The 23,431-nt window shown below is 36.3% G+C and overlaps 1 protein-coding gene across 1 annotated transcript in view; it reads right to left on the bottom strand.

Moving 5' to 3' along the window:
- C15H8orf34 (chromosome 15 C8orf34 homolog) overlaps nucleotides 1-23,431 on the bottom strand; it is a 387,313-nt gene that overhangs the window by 274,056 nt on the left and 89,826 nt on the right. Inside the window, 2 exon segments of the mRNA XM_029923568.1 lie at nucleotides 5,659-5,687; nucleotides 20,926-21,054. Coding sequence (XP_029779428.1) covers nucleotides 5,659-5,687; nucleotides 20,926-21,054 — 158 coding nt within the window.

The following is a 23,431-nucleotide window of genomic DNA, read 5'->3' as shown; positions in this document are numbered from 1 at the left end:
GTTCTTTGTCCATTTTAAAATCAGATTATTTGTTTTGTTGTTGAGTTGCAGGAGTTTTTATATATTCTGAATATTAACCTCTTTCTCATATACATATGATTTACAATTATTTCTCATAATCGGGAAGTTATTTTTGCACTCTGTTGATTATATCCTTTGGTGCATATTAGTATAAAAATGTTTTGAGGATGTTATTGATAAATTAAATGCATGTACTTCATGACAATAAATGGGGATGTTTTTCTTGAGATTCAGTAGTAGGACTGGTTAGTTTCCTGTGAACAACTGTTTTGCTATGATCATCCTATGGTGGTGAGGATACCAAATGACAAAAAGCTCAGTTGTGGATCAACTATAATGAGGATATCGAGCTTCAAGACTGCATTCTGTACAGGGGATTCATATTTTTCCTATACTCTGTTCCCTCTGAAATGATTTCTCCAAATATTCTTTTTAAATGTTTTATATTTTAGATATTTTAGCAATCTACCTAAAATTATTTTTGAGTGGGAGAGTAATTAATGTTATTTTCAATAGCTACTAAAACCATCACATTTCACAGGGACGGAAACTAAAGCTCAACGTCTATAAATAACTTTCTGAAGCTCACATAATTAGTAAATGGCAGGAGGAAAGGTTCAATCCAAGGTTTACTCTGTGGATTTTTCCAAAATATCAGGCTATTTCATCAAGCAGTGAACAAAAATTTCCATAATATGAGACAAGAAGTAACATTTGTGATGCAGTTGCTATATCCTCTAAGAACTCAGAGGAGATGAGATCACTTTCTGCAAGAGTAATCAGGGAAGGCTAGAGCTTGGAAAATGGGAAAGTTGGAGAGAAGGGAGGGAATGATGATAAGCAAAAATGTGAAAATAAATAAGATATGACTTGGAAGTACTATAGTCTAGCTGCCTCATAGTATTCTGTGTTGAGCACAACACAGACTCTGAATGGAGAAAAAGAGGGAAACAAAGCCTAAAACATATATTTGAGTGACAAAATGGAGACTGTTAATTCTGGTGTTAGAAATATGGACTTAATTTGGTAAATAGCAGGAAGTCACGGATAATTTTTAGCAGGATTCCCTAAGTAAGTTTCTCTAAAACCAAAGGCTTAAAAAGTGATATGTTCATATGTTCTCTCAAGCAAACCTTGAGAATGAAGGAAGCAGAAGTCAGGGAAGGAGCTAGGCAAATACATGGATTTGGGTAAAGTCTACTCACAACCTGATCTCATAAGGAGCTCTAGAAGGTAAATGACAAGTCAGGGTCTTATTTCAGTCAGTCACTGGCTGAGAACCCAGGCACCTCTGGGCAGGATGGCTCCTAATAGATTGAAGCAATTCTCAGAAGAGTGAGCCAATAAGCACCCAACCCTCATAGTACTTGAAGGATAGGTCACACTGCCCCAGAGTAGGCACCAGCCACGTGTACTGTATGGCATTTTGAAGGATGAATTGGAATGGTAGCAAACTGAAGAATTAAATTTAGATTTGCATGGCAATATCATCTGAACTTGAATAGTAGCTGTGAGGCAAAATGATAGCTTCCTCAGAATGTCCATATCCTAATCCCCAAACCTTTGAATATATTACATTAAATGGCAAAAGGGACTTATCATGATTAAAGTTAAAAATGTTAAGATTCAACTATCCAGATTAGCTAGGTGGCCCCAACCTAATCACATGAAGCAGGAAGCTTTTTCTGGCTACAGTCAAAGAGAGAGGAGACAGATGTTGCGCTGGTCTTGAAGAGGCAAAAGAGGGCTACGCAACAAGAAATAGAACAGCCTGTGCAGGCTGGAAGATATAAGAACACAGATTTCTTTCAGAAACTCAGGAAGGGATGCAACTCTACAACACCTTGGTTTTAGCCTAGGGAGACTCATGTTGGACTTCTAAACTATAGATTCATTAGATAATAAATGTGCATTATTTTAATTTGTTACAGCAGTGATAGAAAACCAATACAGTGAGTAAGGCAAGGACAAAACTGATGAGTAAAAAATTGTTAGAATCCCCATAACTAAAAATAAAAGCCTTAAAGAAAACATTAGCCTGTTTTATTTTATTGTTTCCATTTTAAGAAAAATTAGTCACTTAAAACTAACTTTAGGAACTGAAAAAACAATATCATTTCAATGTAATTATGACTGCATATAATTGGAATATGATAGTATCTGAATGGTACTTTATAAAGGTTAGGAAAAATAGATCTTCAGCGAGCCCCCAACGTTATTAATGGAAGGTTAAAAGGAAAACGCTGAATTGATATTTATTATTACATTAAAGACACAGGGGTCAGATCAACACAAATTGTAAATAATTCTGTTTGGTTTTTTTAATACCTGCTGCCTGAGATGCACATTTTCTTCCTGAGAAAAAATACAGGACTGTGAGCTTCATGGTCAGCGGAGAGCGCCACAGGCCAACTCTCCTCTGAGCCAAGGCTGCCTCCCAGGCAGACAAAGGATCCAGCAGCCTGTGTTTGCCTTTGACTATCTGGTACTCTTAGAAAAAGAAAAAAAAAAAAGAAACTGGGTATGAGAGTGGGAACAATTTCTTTGCACTGACAGAGATATTTTTAAATAAAAGCTTACTTATGACAATTGTTGACATCTTCCCAATAAAAATTAAAACTAATAAATGTGCAATAAATTTCAGCAATTTCCATGAGGTCTTCAAAAATAGGAATATCAGGTAAGTAAATAAAAACTGAAAGTCTATAAAATTTAGTTAAATAGAAACTCCTCTCAGGTAGTACTTGGAAGAAAAGGGTTTTGGGGTGAAGAGGTATCCTTAGGATGATACTAACCAAGTGTCATGGCATCCACTGAGGGTGAGGGTGGAATCTATTTTCAGTTCAAAGAATAATTAGTACATTCTTTAGCTCACCGAAAAGGTGTAGACACCAGCCCCACTGCTGGTCAGAACCCAGAAGAAAGGAAGGACAAGGGCCAGGCAAAACCACACAAAGCCAATTTATGACTCAAGCAGCCAGGGCTTTGGAGAATATATTGGAAGGAAGAAATGAACCTAGAAACAGAGATGATGATGTCTTTGTACGTAAAGTGAAGGAATATAGAATATGAATGCAGGAGCAGGGATTATGTCATTTCTGAAAGTTGTAAGGAAAGTCACGGTGTAAGAGGGAGACAATCATGGGACAAAGACAATGATGGACACACAGAAGAAGACTAGAAAAGCAGGACAAAGCAAGATCACATCTGCCATTTTTTTCTACTTTATATTGTTAGTCAAGATCTAGTTTTGCACAGAGTTCATATAGACATAAATTAATTTTTAAAGTTTAGTTATTTATTTTGAGAGCGTGAGAGAAGAGGGCATGAGCAGTGGAGAGGCAGAGAGAGAGGGAGAATCCCAAACAAACTTCCCACTCTCAGCACAGAGCCAAATGTAGGGCTTGATCTCATGCAATCATGACCTGAGTCAAAATCAGAGTCACCCAGGTGCCTCAATACAAATAAATTTTTAAATATTATAATGGTCTATTAACTTACTTAAAAGTATATTAATAAATTTTATTTAATATTTAATCAAAGAAATATATATATATTTATACAAAATTCAAAAGGTCTAAATCTATTTGGAATAGAAGAATACTAACTTCATTGCTTTTCTAAAAATATTATAATTATTATATTGTAATTATTTTTAAATGTAATGATTTATAGAACCCCATTTTTGTATAATATTTTCTATCAGTTTCTATCTATAACCATTAAATCAACTGTAATATGTATTCTGCTTAGAAAGATATCCGGACCAACATTCACAAATATTAATGGCTAGTTCTAGATGCTTTCTCCTTTTCTGTATCTGTAGATTTTTTTCAGCCGAAATAGCCTAAATAATATATCATAATACATAAAGTGCAGAAACATATGAAGTCTCTAATTAAGCCAAACGTTAAAGAGATTTTCAAAAAAGTAAAAAATATTATGTTCTCACAAATATCTTGCTTTGGAAAATACAGTATTTTTAATTAAAAAATTATTGTTAATGTAATGGTTTCAACACTGCTATTTTTTTTAAATGTAAAACACGTACCCTTTTTAGTAGTTTTAATTTCTTACATGGTAAGTATTGATAGGTATCAGCTACACAAACCAAAGCTTCCTGGGATCCTTCTCAGCCATTTGTAAGAGTGCAAAGGGTCCTGAGTCCAAAATAATGAGAACTTTTATTCTGATGACTTCTAAATGTCTAATGGGTAACAGCTCATTTAAATATGTCTAACACACAACTCAAAATAAACAAAGAGAACTCCTAATGCTACTGCAATCTGCTTAATTTGCTACATCCCCAGCCTCTCAAATTTTGGCAAATACTATTACAGTTGACCTAGTTGCTCATCTTCCAATCCTAGGATTCATCATTGATTGATTTCTTCTATAACTCCTCACATCTGACACATTTACAAATTCCACTGACACTACTGTTAAAAGACATTCCTAATTATATCACTTCTCTCAGCTTCACAGCTATCACCCCAGTTGGGATACCATATTCTTTGGCATCTTAGAATTTTAAAACAAAACAAAACAAAAACTTACTAATTAAGGTATAAACAGTAGCTATAGAAAGTACAAATGTCTTCTAAATCATCATCTTCATGCTGATGCATAGGAGCACACGTACCCCAATGTTCATAGCGGCACTTTCTACAATAGCCAAATCATGAAAAGAGCCTAAATGTCCATCATCTGATGAATGGATCAAGAAGATGTGGTATATGTATATATATACATATATATATATATATATACACACACATACATATATATGTGTATATATATACATATACATACATATATATGTGTGTATATATATATATACACAGTGGAATACTACATGGCAATGAGAAAAATGAAATATGGCCATTTGTAGCAAAGTGGATGGACCTCGAGGACGTCATGCTAAGTGAAATAAGTGAGGTGGAGAAGGACAGATATCATATGTTTGCACTCATAGGTCTAACAGGAGAAATCTGACAGAGGACCATAGGGAGGGGAAGGGGGAAAGAGAGTTTGGGAGAGGGACGCAACTCATGAGAGACTGCTGAATACTGAAAATGAACCGAACCGAGGGCTGAAGGGGGAGCGGGTGGGGGGGAGGGGGTGGTGGTAATGGAGGAGGGCACTTGTGGGGAAGAGCACTGGGTGTTATATGGAAATCAATTTAACACTAAACTATTAAAAAAAAAAAGAATAAACTCATCAAATCAGTATGCTGTACACATGAAACTAATGTAACATTGTATATCAAGTATACTCAAATAAAAAATAATTTTGAAAAAAATACAAAAAAATCTTCATCATATATAGAAAAAATATTTACATAATATAATTAGTTTTATTTTTTTAAGCATAGTGATTTAGTAATTACAGTGATTCAGTTTTCTCTAAAAATTTTCTAAAACTCTTGACTTCAAAGAAGAGGTGATATGTATATATATACATATATATATGTGTGTGTGTCATGCAATAATTTTCATAAAAGAGTCAAAGCATGTCACTGAAAGTTTAAAAAATGCTAGCACCAAATAAATTATATTTGAACACTTTATGTTTCAGAAAGTCTTTTATTTAGATAGTAGATTAACATGTAAATTCTGCATTTTGTTTTCAACTTACCTTATCGAGTTCATCTGAAATTGCAATACCTGGGATTCAAAAGAGATTTACAAAAAAGTTTTAGAGGCAGTTTTAACAACCCAATGTTAGAAACAAAAACAAAAGCTCTATTTGTAAAACTAGCACATTTCCCATTCTATTTTTTCTTTTTATTAACACTTCAGAATATTGTGGTCCATTCTTGTCTACTAATGAAAACAAATTAGGAATTTAACTCTAATATGACAGCATGAACTGCCCGGACAATGCAGATGCACAATAAAGACAAAACAAGTACCATACTGATTATAGATCGTTAAGTGCAGAGCAAACAGGTGTAGAGATGTCTGAGTACAAGTCTCCTCACCCAGTCAGGTATGGAATATCTGCACCGGGTACTTTGTTGGTTGTTATATATTATCTCTTTCTCTCTGTGGACCTAATAAACCAATCATATACAAAATAGGAAAAGATGCCCTACTTCATCTCAGGAATTGGTACAACTCTTCCCCATGTAGTTAAAACCAGTATCACAGGCATATTTGAGACACAGCCTTCATAGCAATACTCTATGAAATTCTTTTTTTGTGAAGTTAGTGGTAACAGGTCCCAGAATAAAACTCAAACTAGCTAAATAGGAAACTTCATTTGGGAAAAGAATTATGCCTCCAACTGTTCCAAGTGTGTGGTGTGACATATTTTGTTCAAATATCTATTATTATATTTCCCTGACATTTACATATTTTGATGACTTTGCCTAAGAAATTATCTAGACAAATCTCTATTATATATGTAATTCTTTCCACTCTCTATTACTCATATCAAATTGCCCTAAGGTATTTTTCACTTTTTGTTATTTTATTGTTAATCAAAGTTTAAATTGATTAAAAGCAGTTGGAAGAATGTTAAAGAAATGTTCCTTTTCAGAAGCATGAAGTCCTACTGAGAACAATTTCTACTGAAGTGGCAGGATTTCCCTCCTCATTCCTAGCAGAGCATTCACACCTATTCCCTGAGAGGAGACTACCATGTTGTGGTACATCCTTCTCTACTAACACAAACAAATTAGGAATTTAAGTCAACTATAACACATGAACTGCCCGGACAATGCAGAGGTGCAACAAAAATGAAACAAGTAACCGTACTGCTTATAGATCGTTAAATGCAGAGCAAACATGCAAAGACAGGTGTAGAGATGTTGTCTTTATGTTATAATGACAATCAAGTACAGCTTAGCCATTTCTCTACCTCTTAAAATCCATTATACTTTAAGTTATTTTTTTAAGTTTATAGAAACTAAGAAGCAGTGGGGCACAGAAAATATACAAGAAATAGAGTGGGTTGCTACAATCTGTTGTAAGGAAAGAAGGCCCAGGACTTGAGTGGGGGTACTGGCTGGCACACACGGTCTTCTTAAAAGTCAAATTGAAACCTTAAAGGAAATGTTGTCCTATCAGAGTAGCCAAAGAGGGCTAGCTTAGGGAAGCAATGGTGTCCAACTTATAAAGGTGGGCTGCCTGTAAGAAACTGGGGAGAACGAGTTCCTTCAGAACTAAGCATCTCTTCTAGATAAAGAGACAGGCCAGGGCTCCCACAGGCATGTCAGAGGTGGTTTCCTGACTCTGCTTTAGTGTAAAGCTATCTGGATGGAGTCCACTTGTATCCTTCAACTTATGGGTATTTCCATTTATTCCAATCTCCAGAGAGGTCTCAGTCGTTTCAGAAATGTATGTTAAAACACAGTTCTCACATTCCCAAACTTGAGTTCTGCTCTCTCAAGGAAATGGCAGCTATTTGCTTCACCAAAATGTGCATCTTCCCAGGTATCAGCTTAGCCCTAGAACTCAAATTCAGTTGTAGTTATAAGAAATGCAAGTAGTAACTTTTCAAAAATCTTCATAGCTCAGTCAGTGTTATTCATTTCCTAACAGTATCAGAAAATTCATATGGTATGAAATGGAATCAGGTATTTCTCTAAAATTTGTTTCCCTCTGGAAAAAATCCAGAACCGGCCTTATGCGAACTAATTCTGCACATTTTTTCCTAACTCATCACTCAGTAATGTCACCATGATAGCCTGAAATTAACCCTGGTGGGAGTATTTACAACATGGAGACTGGCAAATGCTACAAACAGGGATCACTTTTAAAGTCAGTGTCCCAGCACATCATTGGGTATGATGCATAGTGTTAAAGCAAATATCTGTGTAAGTATCACACATATCAACAAGCAGAATATTACTGATAACCCAGACCTACCCCTGACCATCTGTCAATTAAAACACTCTTTTGATAGGTTGCTCACTGATTTTAGAGCAAAGAGAATTCTTGCTAAAAATTGAGGGATTCTATCTTCAATTTGGTTACTAAAGAACAGAGTCGGAAAACTTTTCTGTAAAGAGCTAAATAGTAAGTATTTCAGGATTTTCAACTTACATATGATCTGTGTAATATCTATATATTTCTTCTTCTTTTAAAGAACCTTTAAAAATGTAAGAAACATGCTTAGCTCATGGGCCACCAAAAAACAGACCACAGGCTAGATTTGGATCATTGGTCAGAGTTTGATGAGTCTTGCTCTAGAAGCACATGCCAATTTTTATCCTTGTTTAGTGGCTCCATGAATCTTCAAAGGATGTTCCCAAACCTTAAGGGTTTTCATCAGGCCCCTACCCACTTCCTCACTGTAAAAGACTTTCTCACTATAAAGGACTTCAACTTTTAATATCCTGAAAATTTTGAAACTATGAGATTTAAACTCCCTAGATGCTCTGACCCATCCTCCCCAAGCCATTTACATTGTTCTCTCTAATCTCAGAGGATGATACATTCTCCCCACTAAGAAGACCAATTACCACACCTGTTTCTTGATTCTATACCTCTCTACCCTCTCTGGTATTTGCTCCATCTTCCTTCTCTGTCCTGAATCTGCAAGTTCTTTCTTTTGGTTTCCTCTGATCACCCTAAAACCCATTACATATGTTCTTACACACACATATTCTGTTATCTCCTCTCCTCCCTGTCTCTATCTCTATCTTTCTCTCTCTCATACACACATGTGCACATGTGTGTAAAACTAAAGGAAACCAAACCAAAATGACCCCAAATCCTAACATCCTTGACCTTCCTCCACTATAATGTTCCCTTTTACATCTTTTCTGTTCTCATCAAAACTTTTCAAAGTGTCTATACTCCTTGTCTCTCTCTTCCTTACAACATCCATCTCCTATATACTAGCCTTTGCTTCCACTATTCTCTTGAAACTTTTCTATATGCATCCTGACCATGTAATTAAATGAAACCTTTTCTACTACAAAAAGATACCCTGTTTTATTTCATTTTATTAAGCTGGTACCTGTTAATCACAGAAAAAAAACCCAGAAGACATAATAAAGGGAAAAAGGAAAACAAGCCTCCATTCACAACTAATGAAAACAGCTGGTTATGAATTCTTTCAAATAACTTTGTATACATGTACAGGTATATATATATAAATAATGTATATCTACATATGCATATATATGATAAAATAAAAGCAAAATATATACACTTTTGTTTCCTCTTTTTATTTAAAGCATATCTAACTAAACTTTTATATTATTATTTTTGACATCATTTTTAAGGGCTATCCAGTGTACCATTGTGTGAATGTACCATGATTTCTTTATCCATTTCTCTAAGAAAAGATATTTAATTTCCAACTTTTCACTTTTATGAGTCTCACAGCAGTGAGCAATGGAAGTAGAGCTTGAAGACAGCTGCACACAATTTGGAATACATTTCCATCTTTTTCTTATAAACTTGTCTGCCAGTTCAGACACCTCACCTTTGATTTTATGAAAACATTCTATCTTGGTTTTCATCCCACCCTTTCCATTTTCCTCAGCTAGATCACCTGTCTACCTGTATCTCAAATGAGATGGTGTGTGTGTGTGTGTGTGTGTGTGTGTGTGTGTGTGTGTTGTCTTTCCCTATGTACTGAAGATCCCCTCATCTATATCCCTAATCAAATTTCTCCAAATAGGCAACTTTTATATGCATATACTTGGCTGCTGGGACCAGAGGAGAGCTATCCACAGCACGTGGATTTGCCATCAGTATCTGACGCTGCAGTGTGAAACAATACTCCTCCTTCACTCAAACCTTATCTGAGCTAGGGACAGCACCCAGGTGCCCTGATTATAAACAAAACTAAAAAATAATAATAAAACAAAACAAACACTTTCTTTTTATGTGCACTCTTCCTTCATATGAACCAAAAGCTCTTAGTCATATAATAATCTATATTTTCTGAAGTCCGTTCTCTCTTTTCTCTCCCATGGCTTTTTTGGGCTCTTTTCATGTCATCTTTGCCTTGAGGTGTGGACTATGACTACTGTGCCAGAATGATTATTCAAAAAATGGGATGATGGCTGCTTACAAGATCCCTGTGGCATAGATGCCTCCACCCCGACTCCCCTGCCACCTGGACTTCCTTCTTCATTGCCTTTTTTACTTACTTCATCCTTTGTGCATCAACAGTACAAAAATTTTCCTCTTATGCACATGCCTCCCTCCCCATGATTTATCTTCATCCTCTTTTTACCTTAGCTTTACCATTTCATCTTCTAGACGCCATTCAGATACGGTTTCCATCAGGTTGGCCCTAATTCGCCTTGTTGGAGACTCTTCGACACTCCCATAAGCTCCCCTCAGGCACCTTTTACAAGGCTTTGAAACCCCATTTTCACACCTCTCTCTCTTAGTAAGCAGGAACATGAGGTCTGGGTGCACATGTGAGCCATCCTGTACCCCCAGAGAAGTGTATGAAGACTAGATGAATCCACGTGGCAATGAACAGATAAACACCTGCTGCATCATCTGCTTCCTTCTCACTCCCAGTCTCTAACTCCTCAGGCTGCTGGTCAGGCAAGACTTCCGCGTGTGTTCATGATTGACGAACTAAAAAAGTCATTTGTGATTTTTTTCTTGGCTGAGTCCAGACTGCTATTATCAGTCATGGAACATAAATATCTGTCTTCTGTCCTCTCAGCAGCTGGGCTCGTTTCCTTGGCAAAGTTCCAGCCAGTGTTTCTCATGAACTGCAACCTATAGACTGATGTCTGGACGGACTAAAGATACTCATCCTATTGCTGTCTCACTTCAGAGAAAAATGCTAAAAGCAGCAAAAGCCTAAAGCTCAGAAAATGCTGGAAGCCCTGCTACCCTGGGAATTGAACTTTGCTAAGGAAAAGGTTCCACTGACCAATATCATATAATAGGGAACTACCACTCTGTTACTTTTAGTTTGTTATTTACCTGTTTACTTACCTATTTATTTTTAAGCATAACACCATCAGTAGATAAGCCACAAAGCCGAAAATCTGAGCGAACAAATCAAATTTATAAATACCAAAACTCATATAATCTGATATCAAAGGCCCATACTTAGAGAGGCAGGAGGCAGATCTGTAGTGAAGAAAGAGTGAGGGAGGCATCTCAGAGAAGAGAGATCAGGAAGCAGTGGGATCACAGGTAGCACTCACTCAGCAAATCATGGCAGAGTTATGTGCTACATGCTGAGGAGTCTCGGGGCAGAGTGGCCCTGACCAGGAAGGAGATTAGTAAAAAGCATAAAATAGCAAATAAATGTGTTCAGAGAAAAGTAGAGAAGCACAAAAAAGGGGCACCAAATCCAGTCCGGGAAGGACAGCAAAGTAAACCGTTGTGGAAGAAATGATATTTAAGCTGAGCCCAGAGGGAGAAATAGGATTTCGCTTGGTTGAAATGGAATCTATAGAGAGAAGTGAGGGTGACATTTCAGGGTACAGGAACAACATAAGCAAAAATGTGAAATGGAAGAACTTCAGTAAGTGTGAAAAACTCCAGTGTTGCTGGTGCATAAATGGCTAGATGTGAAGTCTTGAAAGATGATACTGGAGACCAACTCAGATCATGTGGCACCTTCTACGAGGTTTTAAGGACACACTGAATATCTGTAAGAACTGGGTGTCAGAATTTCACTTTAGATTCATCACACTGGTCACAGCAAGGAACTAAAGGAACTGAGAAGCAAGAGTGTGAGAAAGACTAGTTATTCATTCCTCCAGCCATTTCCATATTTCTCCTGTGCCCACAAGCTAGACTGCATTTCCCAGCCTCACAGTTGTGCATTGCGGTCAGATGTAATGCACTACACTGTTACCTCTAAGCTTTAGATCTACTTCTCCCTTTTGCAGGACCCTTGGAGGCCATGTGCTGAAGATGGCAGAATAACAGGATGGGAGGAGTCTCTCCACACCATTCTGAACTACTTTTTGAGTGAGAAAATACCTGTATTGTATTAAGCCACAGAGACTCTGGCCATGAGACTCTCCTAACATAGATCACAGCAACCCAGCCAGCCACGAATGCAGTAAGGGCAGGACCGCATCTGTGTTTCTCTGTCACAGGGCAGAAATGAAATGAAACAAGACAGAGCATGTTAAATGGATAAACCAATGATATGGTTAGTGATGTTGAGAGTATTAACTAAAAGTGGAGAAGAGAATCAAACCCAAGACAGAGGGAAAATGAACAAGATTTAGTAATTAATTAATTTTGAATAGTTAGGAGGAGAAAGCAATCTATAAGGATTCCAGTCTGTGTGAACTGGTAAGCGATGGTGCTGTCACCTAAGAAAAAGCATGCAGAAGAAAGATGTATGACCTACTTAGATACATTGAGTTTTGCATGGCCAATGGGATATCCAAATGGAGATATGCTTCAAATATTTTACATAAAGTGTAAAAAGTCTGGCTGGGAAATATATTCAATTGAGTTAGCTGTGTAGGGATAATCGTGTTAACTATGAGGGAGGATGATAATGGAAACAGAGAGCATGTGAAAGAATACAGGATGACCCGTGAGAACAGCATTTAAAGTGGCTGAGAAGCCAGAGGAGTCGTGGAATGAAACCTGTAGGAAATGGTGCAAAGGGCATCTGAGAGGATCAGACGAGGGCCTGGTCCCAGCAAGCGGAAGATCAGAGAGTCTGAAGACAGACAGAATAATGAATGGTATTAAAACTGCCAGAGCAATTTTGTAAGATGAGGATGGTTAAAGTGTTCTTTCAGTTTGACAATCTGTATTCAAATGGTGACATATAGCAAGAAAGGTTTCAAAAGAATGATAGGTGCAATCACAAAGCCACACTGAGGGGAGAAAGGAAGAACAAGTAGAGATAATGAATGTTCATTCTTTCTTTTGAAAATTTGTATCAAAGGGGAAGAAGAAATTCTGATGTTGTCTTGAGGTAATTCAATCTCAAGAGATTTCTCATGTGTTTTCTTTTTAACACTAATTACACGTGTGGTGTCCTATATGGTAGCCACTCATCATGTGGCTGCTGAACATTTGAAATGTGGCTAGTTCAAACTGAGATGCAATGTAAACTAAAATTGACTTCTAATTTTAAAGACAGCATGGAAAAAAATCCCAATAATAATTTTAATATGGAATACAAGTTTAATGGATAGCTTAGTATTTATTAAAATTAATTTTACAGGTTTCTTTCTGCTTTATTGTAATGTGCCTGTTTGAAAATATAAAATCACACATGTGGCTCACATTCTACTTCTGTTGGGCCATGCTTATTAGCTGCAGCATGTTACGGGCTATTAGGGATAAGCAATAGTAACACTTATAATATATGTGGTAGGTGGAATTCTAAGATGGTCCCCAAGGCACACAATTGTGTAATCCTTTCTCTTTGAGTCTGCATGGTGGGACCACCGAATATAAAGAATATCAGTCTCGTGATTTGGTTACTAACCGGTTCACTGAGTAAATCCCAAGAAAGATTATCTTGGATGGCTCTGACCTAGTCAGATGAGCCTTTTAAAAGAAGGCCAACGTTCAGGAGATGCTCTTCAGTGGACACAAAGAAGCACTTGTGAGCTACCACCATGAGAAGATCACAAGGCAAGAACCTGAGAATGGCCGCTGTTTCTAAAAGCAATCCCCGGGCAATGGCCAATGAGAAAACAAGGATCTTGTACTACAACAGCAAAGAATAAGTTTGGCCAATGACCCAAATGAGCATAGAAAGTGACTCCAAGCCTCAGGTAAGATCACAGCACCAACCAATACCTTAAATGCAGTTTGCCGAGACATAGAGGAGTGAACTAAGCTACACCTGTACTCCTGAGCCACAAAAACTCTAAGAGAGTAAACTTGTATTTTTTAAAGCCACTAAGTTTTTGGTCATCTCTGACACAGTAATAGAAATATAATATCTAACATTTAATTAGCAATTATTATATATCAGCTACCATATTAAGCACTTTAGATACACCATCTCATTTCCTTTTCATTTTTTTTAACATTTATTTATTTTGAGAGACAGAGAAAGATAGATCATGAGCAGGGGAGGGGCAGAGAGAGAGGGAGACACAGAATCGGAAGCAGACTCCAGGCTCTAAGCTGTTAGCACAGAGCCCGACGCAGGCTCGAACCCACAAACTGTGAGATCATGACCTGAGCCGAAGTCAGATGCTCAACCAACTGAGCCACCCAGGCGCCCCCACCTCATTTCATTTTTACAAAAACCCTAAGAAATAGGTGCCATTATTATTGCAATTTTACAGAAAAGGTAACTGAGACACAGAGAGGTTAATAAAGTTTCCCAGCATCACAAAACCAGTATTAGTGGGACTGGAATGAGAAAGAGTTCCACATACAGAAAAAACAAATGATTAATGGAATCAGATCTCAGAGGAACAGGAAAGAAATGAGATCAAGATCATGGGTGGAAAGCTGAGTCTTAAACAAGAGGAACAGCTCCTCGTTGAGAAGGGCAGGATAGATGTGGATGCATTTACATATGCAAATGGGTAGAGGGGAACACATTCTACACATTTTACAATTAAGTTTTTCTATGAGACCAGAGGCAAGCTAATTGCTAAAACAATGAGGCAGGGAATAAGTACGGGTGTGCAGATTATTGAGTGGGTTTTTCATAATTGCAGAAGAGTGGAGAAAGGGAGGGACTGACCAAGATAAGTAACAGTGCTGAAAATCAAGAATGTATATGTAGTGTTCAGCTGGGCCCTGCCATTTTGCCCTGGAGCTCTGAGACTTTCTAGTGAAGAAGAGCTGAAGACTGCAGCACTTATTTAAAAATGGGAATTTCACACAGCGACACAACAGAAGGATGGCAACAGGGAACAAATTTTGGTTAAATGGGCCCATAATTCAGTTTGGGCCGGGGAAGTGAGAAAAAAGATGAGGAAGAATGAAGTGCAAATATACTGCAGATACTCTAATACACTGACGGTCACAATGCAGGAAGAACAAGAATGAGGAAAGCAAAGAGCTAGAAAAAATGCAAGCAGGTTGAACCACGATCTGTAAGCCATGAGTACATTTAACTTTGGAATATACATTATAGATCATTAACACAAAGACTTGTGAAAACTGGAAAGATTCTGGATGGTCATCTGGGATAAATTACTTCATTTTATAGAAGAGGAGATTTGAGGAAGGAGGTCAAATGGTATATTCAAAACAGCGGGGCACCTGGGCGACTCAGTGATTTAAGCCCCCGACTCTTGATTTCAGCTCAGGAGGAGCCCCATGTCGGTCAGGCTCTGTACAGACAGCACAATGCCTACATGGGACTCCCAAGAAAAATCAATATGAATTAACTTTGGGATACATATTTTATTTTCTTTATATCACTACCTTTAGAAAAATGTTTATATCTATATTCATGTTCATATCTATATCTACATATATATCCACATTAATATCCATATGTATACCTAAATGTTTATTAGAAAAACAGAAGTATGACCAGTCACAAGCAAAGATAGGTAGGCCCTGTTATGTCAGTGGTGGTTATAAATCCATTTTCCCTTCTCTTCATTACAAAAGAATTACAATGAATAAAATGATAGAAACAGAAACTATCTTTTAGAAAACCTCAGTAATAATTGTTTTAGGCCAAGATTCACTAATGATGCTGAAATTACTGGGTGAAAGTGTGAAAACGAAAACATGATATTTTTGAAGTCTTCAAGTATCTCTCCTAAGATATTTATTAAGTACAAAAAGGAGAAGCATTAACTTTACAATGGTAAAGGCTGACAGACACCACTTAACCACCTGACTGCGGTCACTATGACCAGTAGCACGAGGATGGGCCCTAATATAATGCACCGAGAAGGATACTGCCCTAAAGCCCTTCAATCACAGCCACTAAAAGAGACACATTATTTCGGAATGTGAAGGTCTTGCAACTTCCCTATTCAAAAATAATTTTTCTCACTACTTGGAAACAAACACTTGAAGGAAAAGGCATGAGTCCAGGCTCCTGGAATGTGAAAGTTATGTTTGAAGAGCATTAAGAAATGTGCCAGAGGGAGGGATCCAGGAACCAAAAATCCACTATGCCTACCATATCATGACTATGCAGCATTACAAGCCACTGCAAAGTTTTCTAACGCATCTACGTTTTAAAGGAATCGTAATATAAAGAGAGTCACAGTTACTGACTTTAAGATAAAAGCATTACATCAAAAGGTTTGCAAAAAGCCAGGAAAAAAAGCATGGTACAGTTGCTACTGAAACAAAATTCCATTTGCAAACTGGAGAGAATATCTAGTCTTTCCTACTGTTATTTAACTCCTGTTAGGACAGAGAGAGAAAGACTGAGGAAGAGAGAGACAGAGAGAGTTATTTAAGCCTGGATAAGCTGACAGCTGAAGAGCTCAGATTGTTCTATCATTTTGAGAGACATAAATGATTTTTTACTGTCAGTCTGAGGTAAGTAACAAATACTTTTAAAATACAGCATGTCTTTTGGAAAGTACAACTAAGATAAAGCAAAGATCAACCTTGTCAAAATTCTATCAGAAACTACAAAAATTAAGAGATCACTAAAAATTTTCAAATTTTCCTATCAATAGCTATGGCACTGGAGAGAAAGGTCCACAGTAACAAGACACTGAATATTCACTTTGACCATGCCTGGAAGAAAAAATCCATTTCCTATGTCTTAGTAAATAAAACAATGCAGAATAATTCTTAGAAATGGGAGATTAGATTAGAGAAAGAGTTACCAACCTGAAGCTATTATAAGATCAAATAAGAACTAATGACATTCTACTTCAGGAAGACAGAGAACTAAGTTTGTGATTACGTAGTTAAATACTGGGCATCCAGACTGCTAAATATACACCAGTAAATGGTAACCCTGCATTTCGACTAATTTACACTGGTCATCTCAGGCAAACTAATAACTTAGTAATTAATCACATGTTGGGCCTAACACAGAAACTTTGTATTAAACCTCAGATATGAAAACCACAAAAACTCAGGTCATTCCAAGAAAGCAGCATTTTGTTTCAAAAGGACTAAGAAACTCTTAAAGGGAGAAAAGAGCAATCCCTGCATATGTGAAGACCTGCTCTCTAACCCCACCTCCCACTACTGTCACACACACACACACACACACACACACACACACACACACACACACACAGCCCTCTTAAAACCATTAATAGAAGCCAAAAGTAATTCTCCATCATATACGTAGAAGCTGAATGTTAAACCTTATTTCTGGCTGAGCTAGCTACCGACTCACCTGATTGATTGCTTCGTTGGCCCTGACTTAGTCCCAAGAATAACATTCCATGTCTGCACCTCTCTTACTCTCCTACCAAGGACTGACTTCTAGCGATTTTGTTTCTCCAGATTTTCTTTAAGAATTAAATGAGTACCCTGATATAGCCCTCCACTAGTTTCTGATCACAGGACTAAGAAAAGGCCACACCCAAGTTTTCTTGACACAGACCGTAGCTTGAACCTTGATATTTCTGCCATACATCTGAGCAAATATGTAACTGAAAGGCAATCAAACTCCTTTATTAAAAAGTTTTAGGGGTACTTAGGTGACTCAGTCAGTTAAGCATCTGACTCTTGATTTCAGCCCAGATGATGATCTCACAGTTCATTAGATCGAGTCCTATTGTCAAGCTCTGTGCTTAGAGTGGAGCCTGCTTAGGTTTCTCTCTCTCCCTCTCTTTGCCCCTCTCCTGCTTGCACTCTCCCTCCCTCCTTCAAAATAAATAAGTACACATTAAAAAAAAGTTTTAAGAGGGTGCCTAGGTGGCTTCACTGGTTGAGTGGCCGATTCCATTTTGGCTCAAGCCATGATCTCAAGGTCACAGAATCAAGCCCCACATCAGACTCCGCACTGAGCATGGAGGCAGTGTAAGATTCTCTCTTCACCCCTGCCTTGCTCTGCCCTTTACCTCTCTGCTTGTTTACTCACTCTCAAAAATCATAAAACTAAAATCAAATAAAAAAGCTTCAGTGACAGGCCAAATGTCCTCTTACAAATTAACAATGATATAACAAGTCTCTATAAGGTAATTAATCATATTTTAAAGAACAAAATACTATGTTCAAAGATCTGTGTAATAATTGGGCGTATTCTTCAATCATCCATCTTTTAATTCATGTTTTTAGATAAACTGAGACTATAAAGAGCCACAGGCTCTGCCCAACAGGGTAAGATTTATACATATTAATATAAACCTTTAACATATTAATAGAATAAGACTTATTTCATGAACATAATACAGTAATAAATGAACTCACTTCATCATTATTTCCTCCAAAGCCAAAGGTAGGGCCTTCTTATATCACAACCAGAGAATTTCTACTAATGGCAAAATTATAAAATCCTACGCAATGAGAAAAACGCAGTCTCTTCAACAAATGATGCGAGGAAAACTGCACAGCAACATGCAAAACAACGAAATGGCACCACTTTCTTACACCATACACAAATATAAATCCAAAATGGATTAAAGACCTAAATGTAAGCCCTGAAACCATAAAAACCCTAGAAGACAGCACAAGCAGTAACTTCTCTGACATTAGCCAGAGAAACTTTTTTCTAGATAGGTCCCCTGAGGCAAGGGAAACAAAAGCAAAAATAAACTATTGGGAATACATCAAAATAAAAAGTTTCTGCACAGCAAGGGAAATAATCAACAAAACTAAAAGGCAACCTATAGAATGAGAGAAAATATGTGCAAATGACATACCTTATAAAGGGTTAGTAACCAAAATATTTAAAAAACTTAAAAACTAAACCCATTAAAAACAAGTAATCCAATTAAAAAATGGTCAGAAAACAGGAACAGATATTTCTCCAAAGACAGCCAGATGGCCAACAGACATAAAAAGGTGTTCAACATCACTCATTATCAAGGAAATGCAAATCAAAACTACAATGAGAAATCACTTCACACCTGTCAGAATGGCTGAAATAAAAAAGCATAAGAAACAGCAAGTGTCGCTGAGGATGTGGAGAAAAAGGAACCCTCATGCACTGTTGGTGGGAATGCAAACTAGTATAGCCACTGTGGAAAATAGTAGGGAGGTTCCTCCAAAATTTAAAATAGAATTATGATATGATCCAGTAATCCCACTATTGAGTATTTATGGAAAAGAATGGGAAAACACGAATTCAAAAGATACATGTATCCCTATGTTTATTGCTGCATTATTTACTATAGCCAAATTATAGAAGTAGCCCAAGTGTCCACCAATAGGTGAATGGATATATTATTCAGTTACAAAAAAGAATAAATTCTTGCCTTTTGGAACAACATGAATGGATCTAGAGATATAATTCTGAAATAAGACTGTCAGAGAAAGACAAATACCATATGATTTCATTCATATGTGGAATTTAAGAAACAAAAGAAATGAATAAAGGAAAAAAGGAGAGAGACAAACTAAGATACAGATTCTTCTTAATTATAGAGAACTGATGGTTACCAAGGGGAAGTAGGAGGTAGGCTAAATTAAGTGATAGGCATTAAAGAGTACACGTATCATGATGAACACAGTAACAGAACTGTTGAATCACTACACTGTACACCTGAAATTAATATAACATTGTATCTTAATTATACTGGAATTAAAATTTTAAAAACTCATTCAAAAATTATAAGACCCTATGATAAGGCAAATTAACTTGTGACATGGATTCACTGCACAAAAATCCAAAAAAGGTCTAGTGAGCTATGAATTACAAGGTATGAAAAAAACTCAATCTCTCTCTATATAAAATTATAATACAATAAAAATATACAAATATATATAATATATAAATGCATATATATTCTATATGCATATTATATACATATTATTTTTCCCAAAATATACCAAGGAGCAGTTTTAATTTTTTTAGTTCCTTATGCCTTTTATTCCCATGACTTACTCATTCCATAACTGAAAGCCTGTATTTCCCACTCCCCTTCACCCAATTTGTTCATCCCCTCCAGACAATTTTAACTTTGATACAAGTCATGAGGCTAGTACAATGTGCTATTTAAAGAAACATACAGATTCTAAAACATAATCCACTAGAATGTGCTAGTATCCTATCTTCTATTTAAGAATTTTTAATGTTCATGACAGCAAAAGAAAATTTTAGTAAGGTCATGTCATTAATATGCCTCTAAAGGCACCTAATTTTAAAACTGAGAAATGTTTAAGAATAGAGAAAGGCAGGAATACTTTCAAAACCAAAAGATATACATGTATATCTACATACACAGAATGTATTTATCAAATCAAAATATTTGATTGCCTAATCTCATGACAGTAATATTTAAAAGTTTTTACTTAAAACATGTAATTTTAAACTTTCACACCTACCAGAAGGAGAGAGACTGTGTTGAGAGAACCAAGGCTCACTGGAAGTTTAATGATTTATCGGGGGTTATTCACAAGTGGCAGAGTAAAACCTCTAACCTAGGCCTTGGATTACAGAATCATTTTTTTCTAAAGTATGTTGCTAGGTTCCAAAAAGGATTCTAAGAAGAATCTGCCCCAGTTGCTACCCTGATAAGTTTAGAGACATCAAAAACTCATGAAAGCAAATGGTATGTTTATTAATTAGGATGATACAAAACAATGAGGTTCGCAAGAGAAGAATGAGTAAGACAGCACTATATGTGCAGCAGTCCTTGGGTAACGGAGACCCTATAGAGACTGGAGTCAAACAAAGGGCAAGAAACAGGGTGGAGTCGAGGTGTCTACAGCTCCTCCTACTCTATCTACCAGTCTTCCCAGGTATGTGTTTAAATTGCAAGACCAATCCTCATTTCCAGTCTCACACACACTATCATAACCTTTCATGTAATTATAATAAAGATGTTGGAAATGGGTTACTGGCAATAGGCATAAATGTTTATACTTTAAGACTGGTTAGGAATTTTAATTATAATCAAGTAAATGAACTTACTTTGAGAAAGATTTTCAAGGGCTTTTCCCAGCTTCTTGCTCTCTTGAAGGATGTGGTCCAATTCATCAAAATCACAGCTTTCTGGTTTAATTCGCCAGTTCCAGTTAGGATGATCTACTGACCTTGGCACTATGTTTTAAAAAAAATGATTACTCCATAAGCATGCTACATAATGATAAAAACTTACTATTCATCATCATGTGAGAGACTGTATCAAGATCAATGTACAGAATAAAAATGTTTGTTTTGGACATGGTTTTCTTATGAGCAAACAGAGGGAAGTTATGAAGCTGGGTTTTAAGAAATGTTTTAACAGAACTAGTAAAGGGAAGTGTGACAATGTTTCTAGAAAAAAGAAAATTCAGATACTGATTTAAAACCAATAATTTCTATAACAGGGAAAAATACAAGCAAAGTATATTTTATATAATATTTTAGCAGCTTAAAAATAATTACTAAATTCTTCATCAGCAATTAGTAAATATTTTTAAGACATTTTGCTATCTTCTGATAAAATCGAAGACTGAACACATCTACCTTTACTTCCCCCAAATCCCTACTAAAATTAGTTTAAAGATTTTTTTTGTCAAATAATTAATTGAACAAGAAGAGAAGACATTATTAGACAAGAGAGAGCAGATTGTTTTTGGAAGATGCAAAATAAATTGAGGAGTGGTAACTGGATTCAGCAAAGTAGAGAATACTGAAATCTAGTCCCAGAGAGAGAGCCCCAAAAGGTAGACATTTCATAACATTTAACACCAAAGCATCAATCAAGGAAGATAAATGCCAAAGTAATAGGATATAAAAACTTGTTTTTCAGATTGGAAGGATCCATTAAATGTCCAGAACAATTCAAGGCATAAATTCAATTCAATTCAAGGCAAAATTTTACAACAGTGGCAATAAAGAAAGATCTTAAAAGCTTTCAGAGATAGAAATAGGAAATCAAATTCTCATCAGACTTCTCAATAGCCACTCTTGCCCTAGAAGATACAGGAGAAATCTGAAGTTTCTTCACAATCCCAACTGAAAATTACTTCTTAGCGTTTGTAAGGATTCAAACAATTTATCTTGCAATCATTCTTGTTCAGAAAGCTTATAATAAGGATGCTTTAACAAAATGAATACATAAACCCCAACGTGGAAAGACTAAAAATTTGGGAAATAGATGATCCCCCATAAGAAAAAAGGAAAAGTGAATCTCAGTATGGCTGTGAAGGATGGACTCAGAAGACACCTGAGAAAAAGGGAGAAGCCAAGATTTGATCAAGAGGACACAGGGCTGCAAAAGAGATGTCTCTAATTTTTTTAAATAAAATAAAATATAAAATATAAAATAAGATCAAAGTTAGGATTCCTTGATGAATTTGATCACACTGAGTATTCAATACATTAAGGAAAGGTATGAGGAAGGATTAGTGAGGAGTACACAGAAAACAAAGCAAATACAGAAATAAGACAATTATTAGTTCTAGAAACAAATTAATAGTTGGACATCTGTGTCTCTGTGATAAAGACTAATTAATATAGCCATAATAATATCGATATGAAGTACATATTCAACATTTGAAATAACTGCATGCTTATACTGTGGGGAGGAGTTGGGCTTGAGGTATGAAGCCACAAAGTCTTAAAAGGAGGTCAAGAGCGGATGTGTTAAGTTTAAAAAGTAAAAGGGAACTGTGCAAGTAACTTGTATGTTTTGATACGTAAACGTGTGTAGCAAAAGAAACATCTAAAGAACTGAAAGTGGTTCATGTTAGAAGCCTGTAACACTACTTTACTTTCCGAACCATATATATTTTTGTTTTGATAAAAATGAAATAATTTTTTTAAATGTTTTTATTTATTTTTGATACAGAGAGAGACAAAGCATGAGAGGGGGAGGGGCAGAGAGAGAAGGAGACACAGAACCGGAAGCAGGCTCCAGGCTCTGAGCTAGCTGTCAGCACAGAGCCTGATGCAGGACTCGAACCCACGAACGTGAGATCTGACCTGAGCCGAAGCCGGAGGCTTAACCGACTGAGCCACCCAGGCGCCCCAAAATGAAATAATTTTTAACATATTTATATGGTAATGCTATAGCAAAGGCAATCTCAGACTACTGAAATACTTTTTCTATCACCTTTTTAAAAAGTAATCTGAAATATTTACTATACTAAAAATATGCTGACCCTCTGACCCCAGTGATCTTATGTATAGTAAATTACCATGAAGAAATGAGAACATCTATACTTATATATGTATGTACAAGATTATTTTATCAAAAATTACAAAATATTTATTTATTTCAATAAATAGTTTGTGGTAGCACAACTCTGTAACAATCTAACTGTCCTTCCACAGGGGAATAAATAAATTATGGCACATTCACAGCAAGCTACTGCATGTATTTATTAAAAAGTGTAACTTAGATCTAAGTTTAACAGAAAAATACATCCACAGTACATTCTAAAATAATAAAAACAAATTGCTCAAGAATGTATATAGTCTAAAACCAGTT

This window comes from Suricata suricatta, chromosome 15 (genome assembly GCF_006229205.1).
Source record: "Suricata suricatta isolate VVHF042 chromosome 15, meerkat_22Aug2017_6uvM2_HiC, whole genome shotgun sequence".
Lineage (NCBI taxonomy): Eukaryota > Metazoa > Chordata > Mammalia > Carnivora > Herpestidae > Suricata > Suricata suricatta.
The sequence above is the reverse complement of the archived record's forward strand: the minus strand, read 5'-3'. Positions and strand labels throughout refer to the sequence as shown.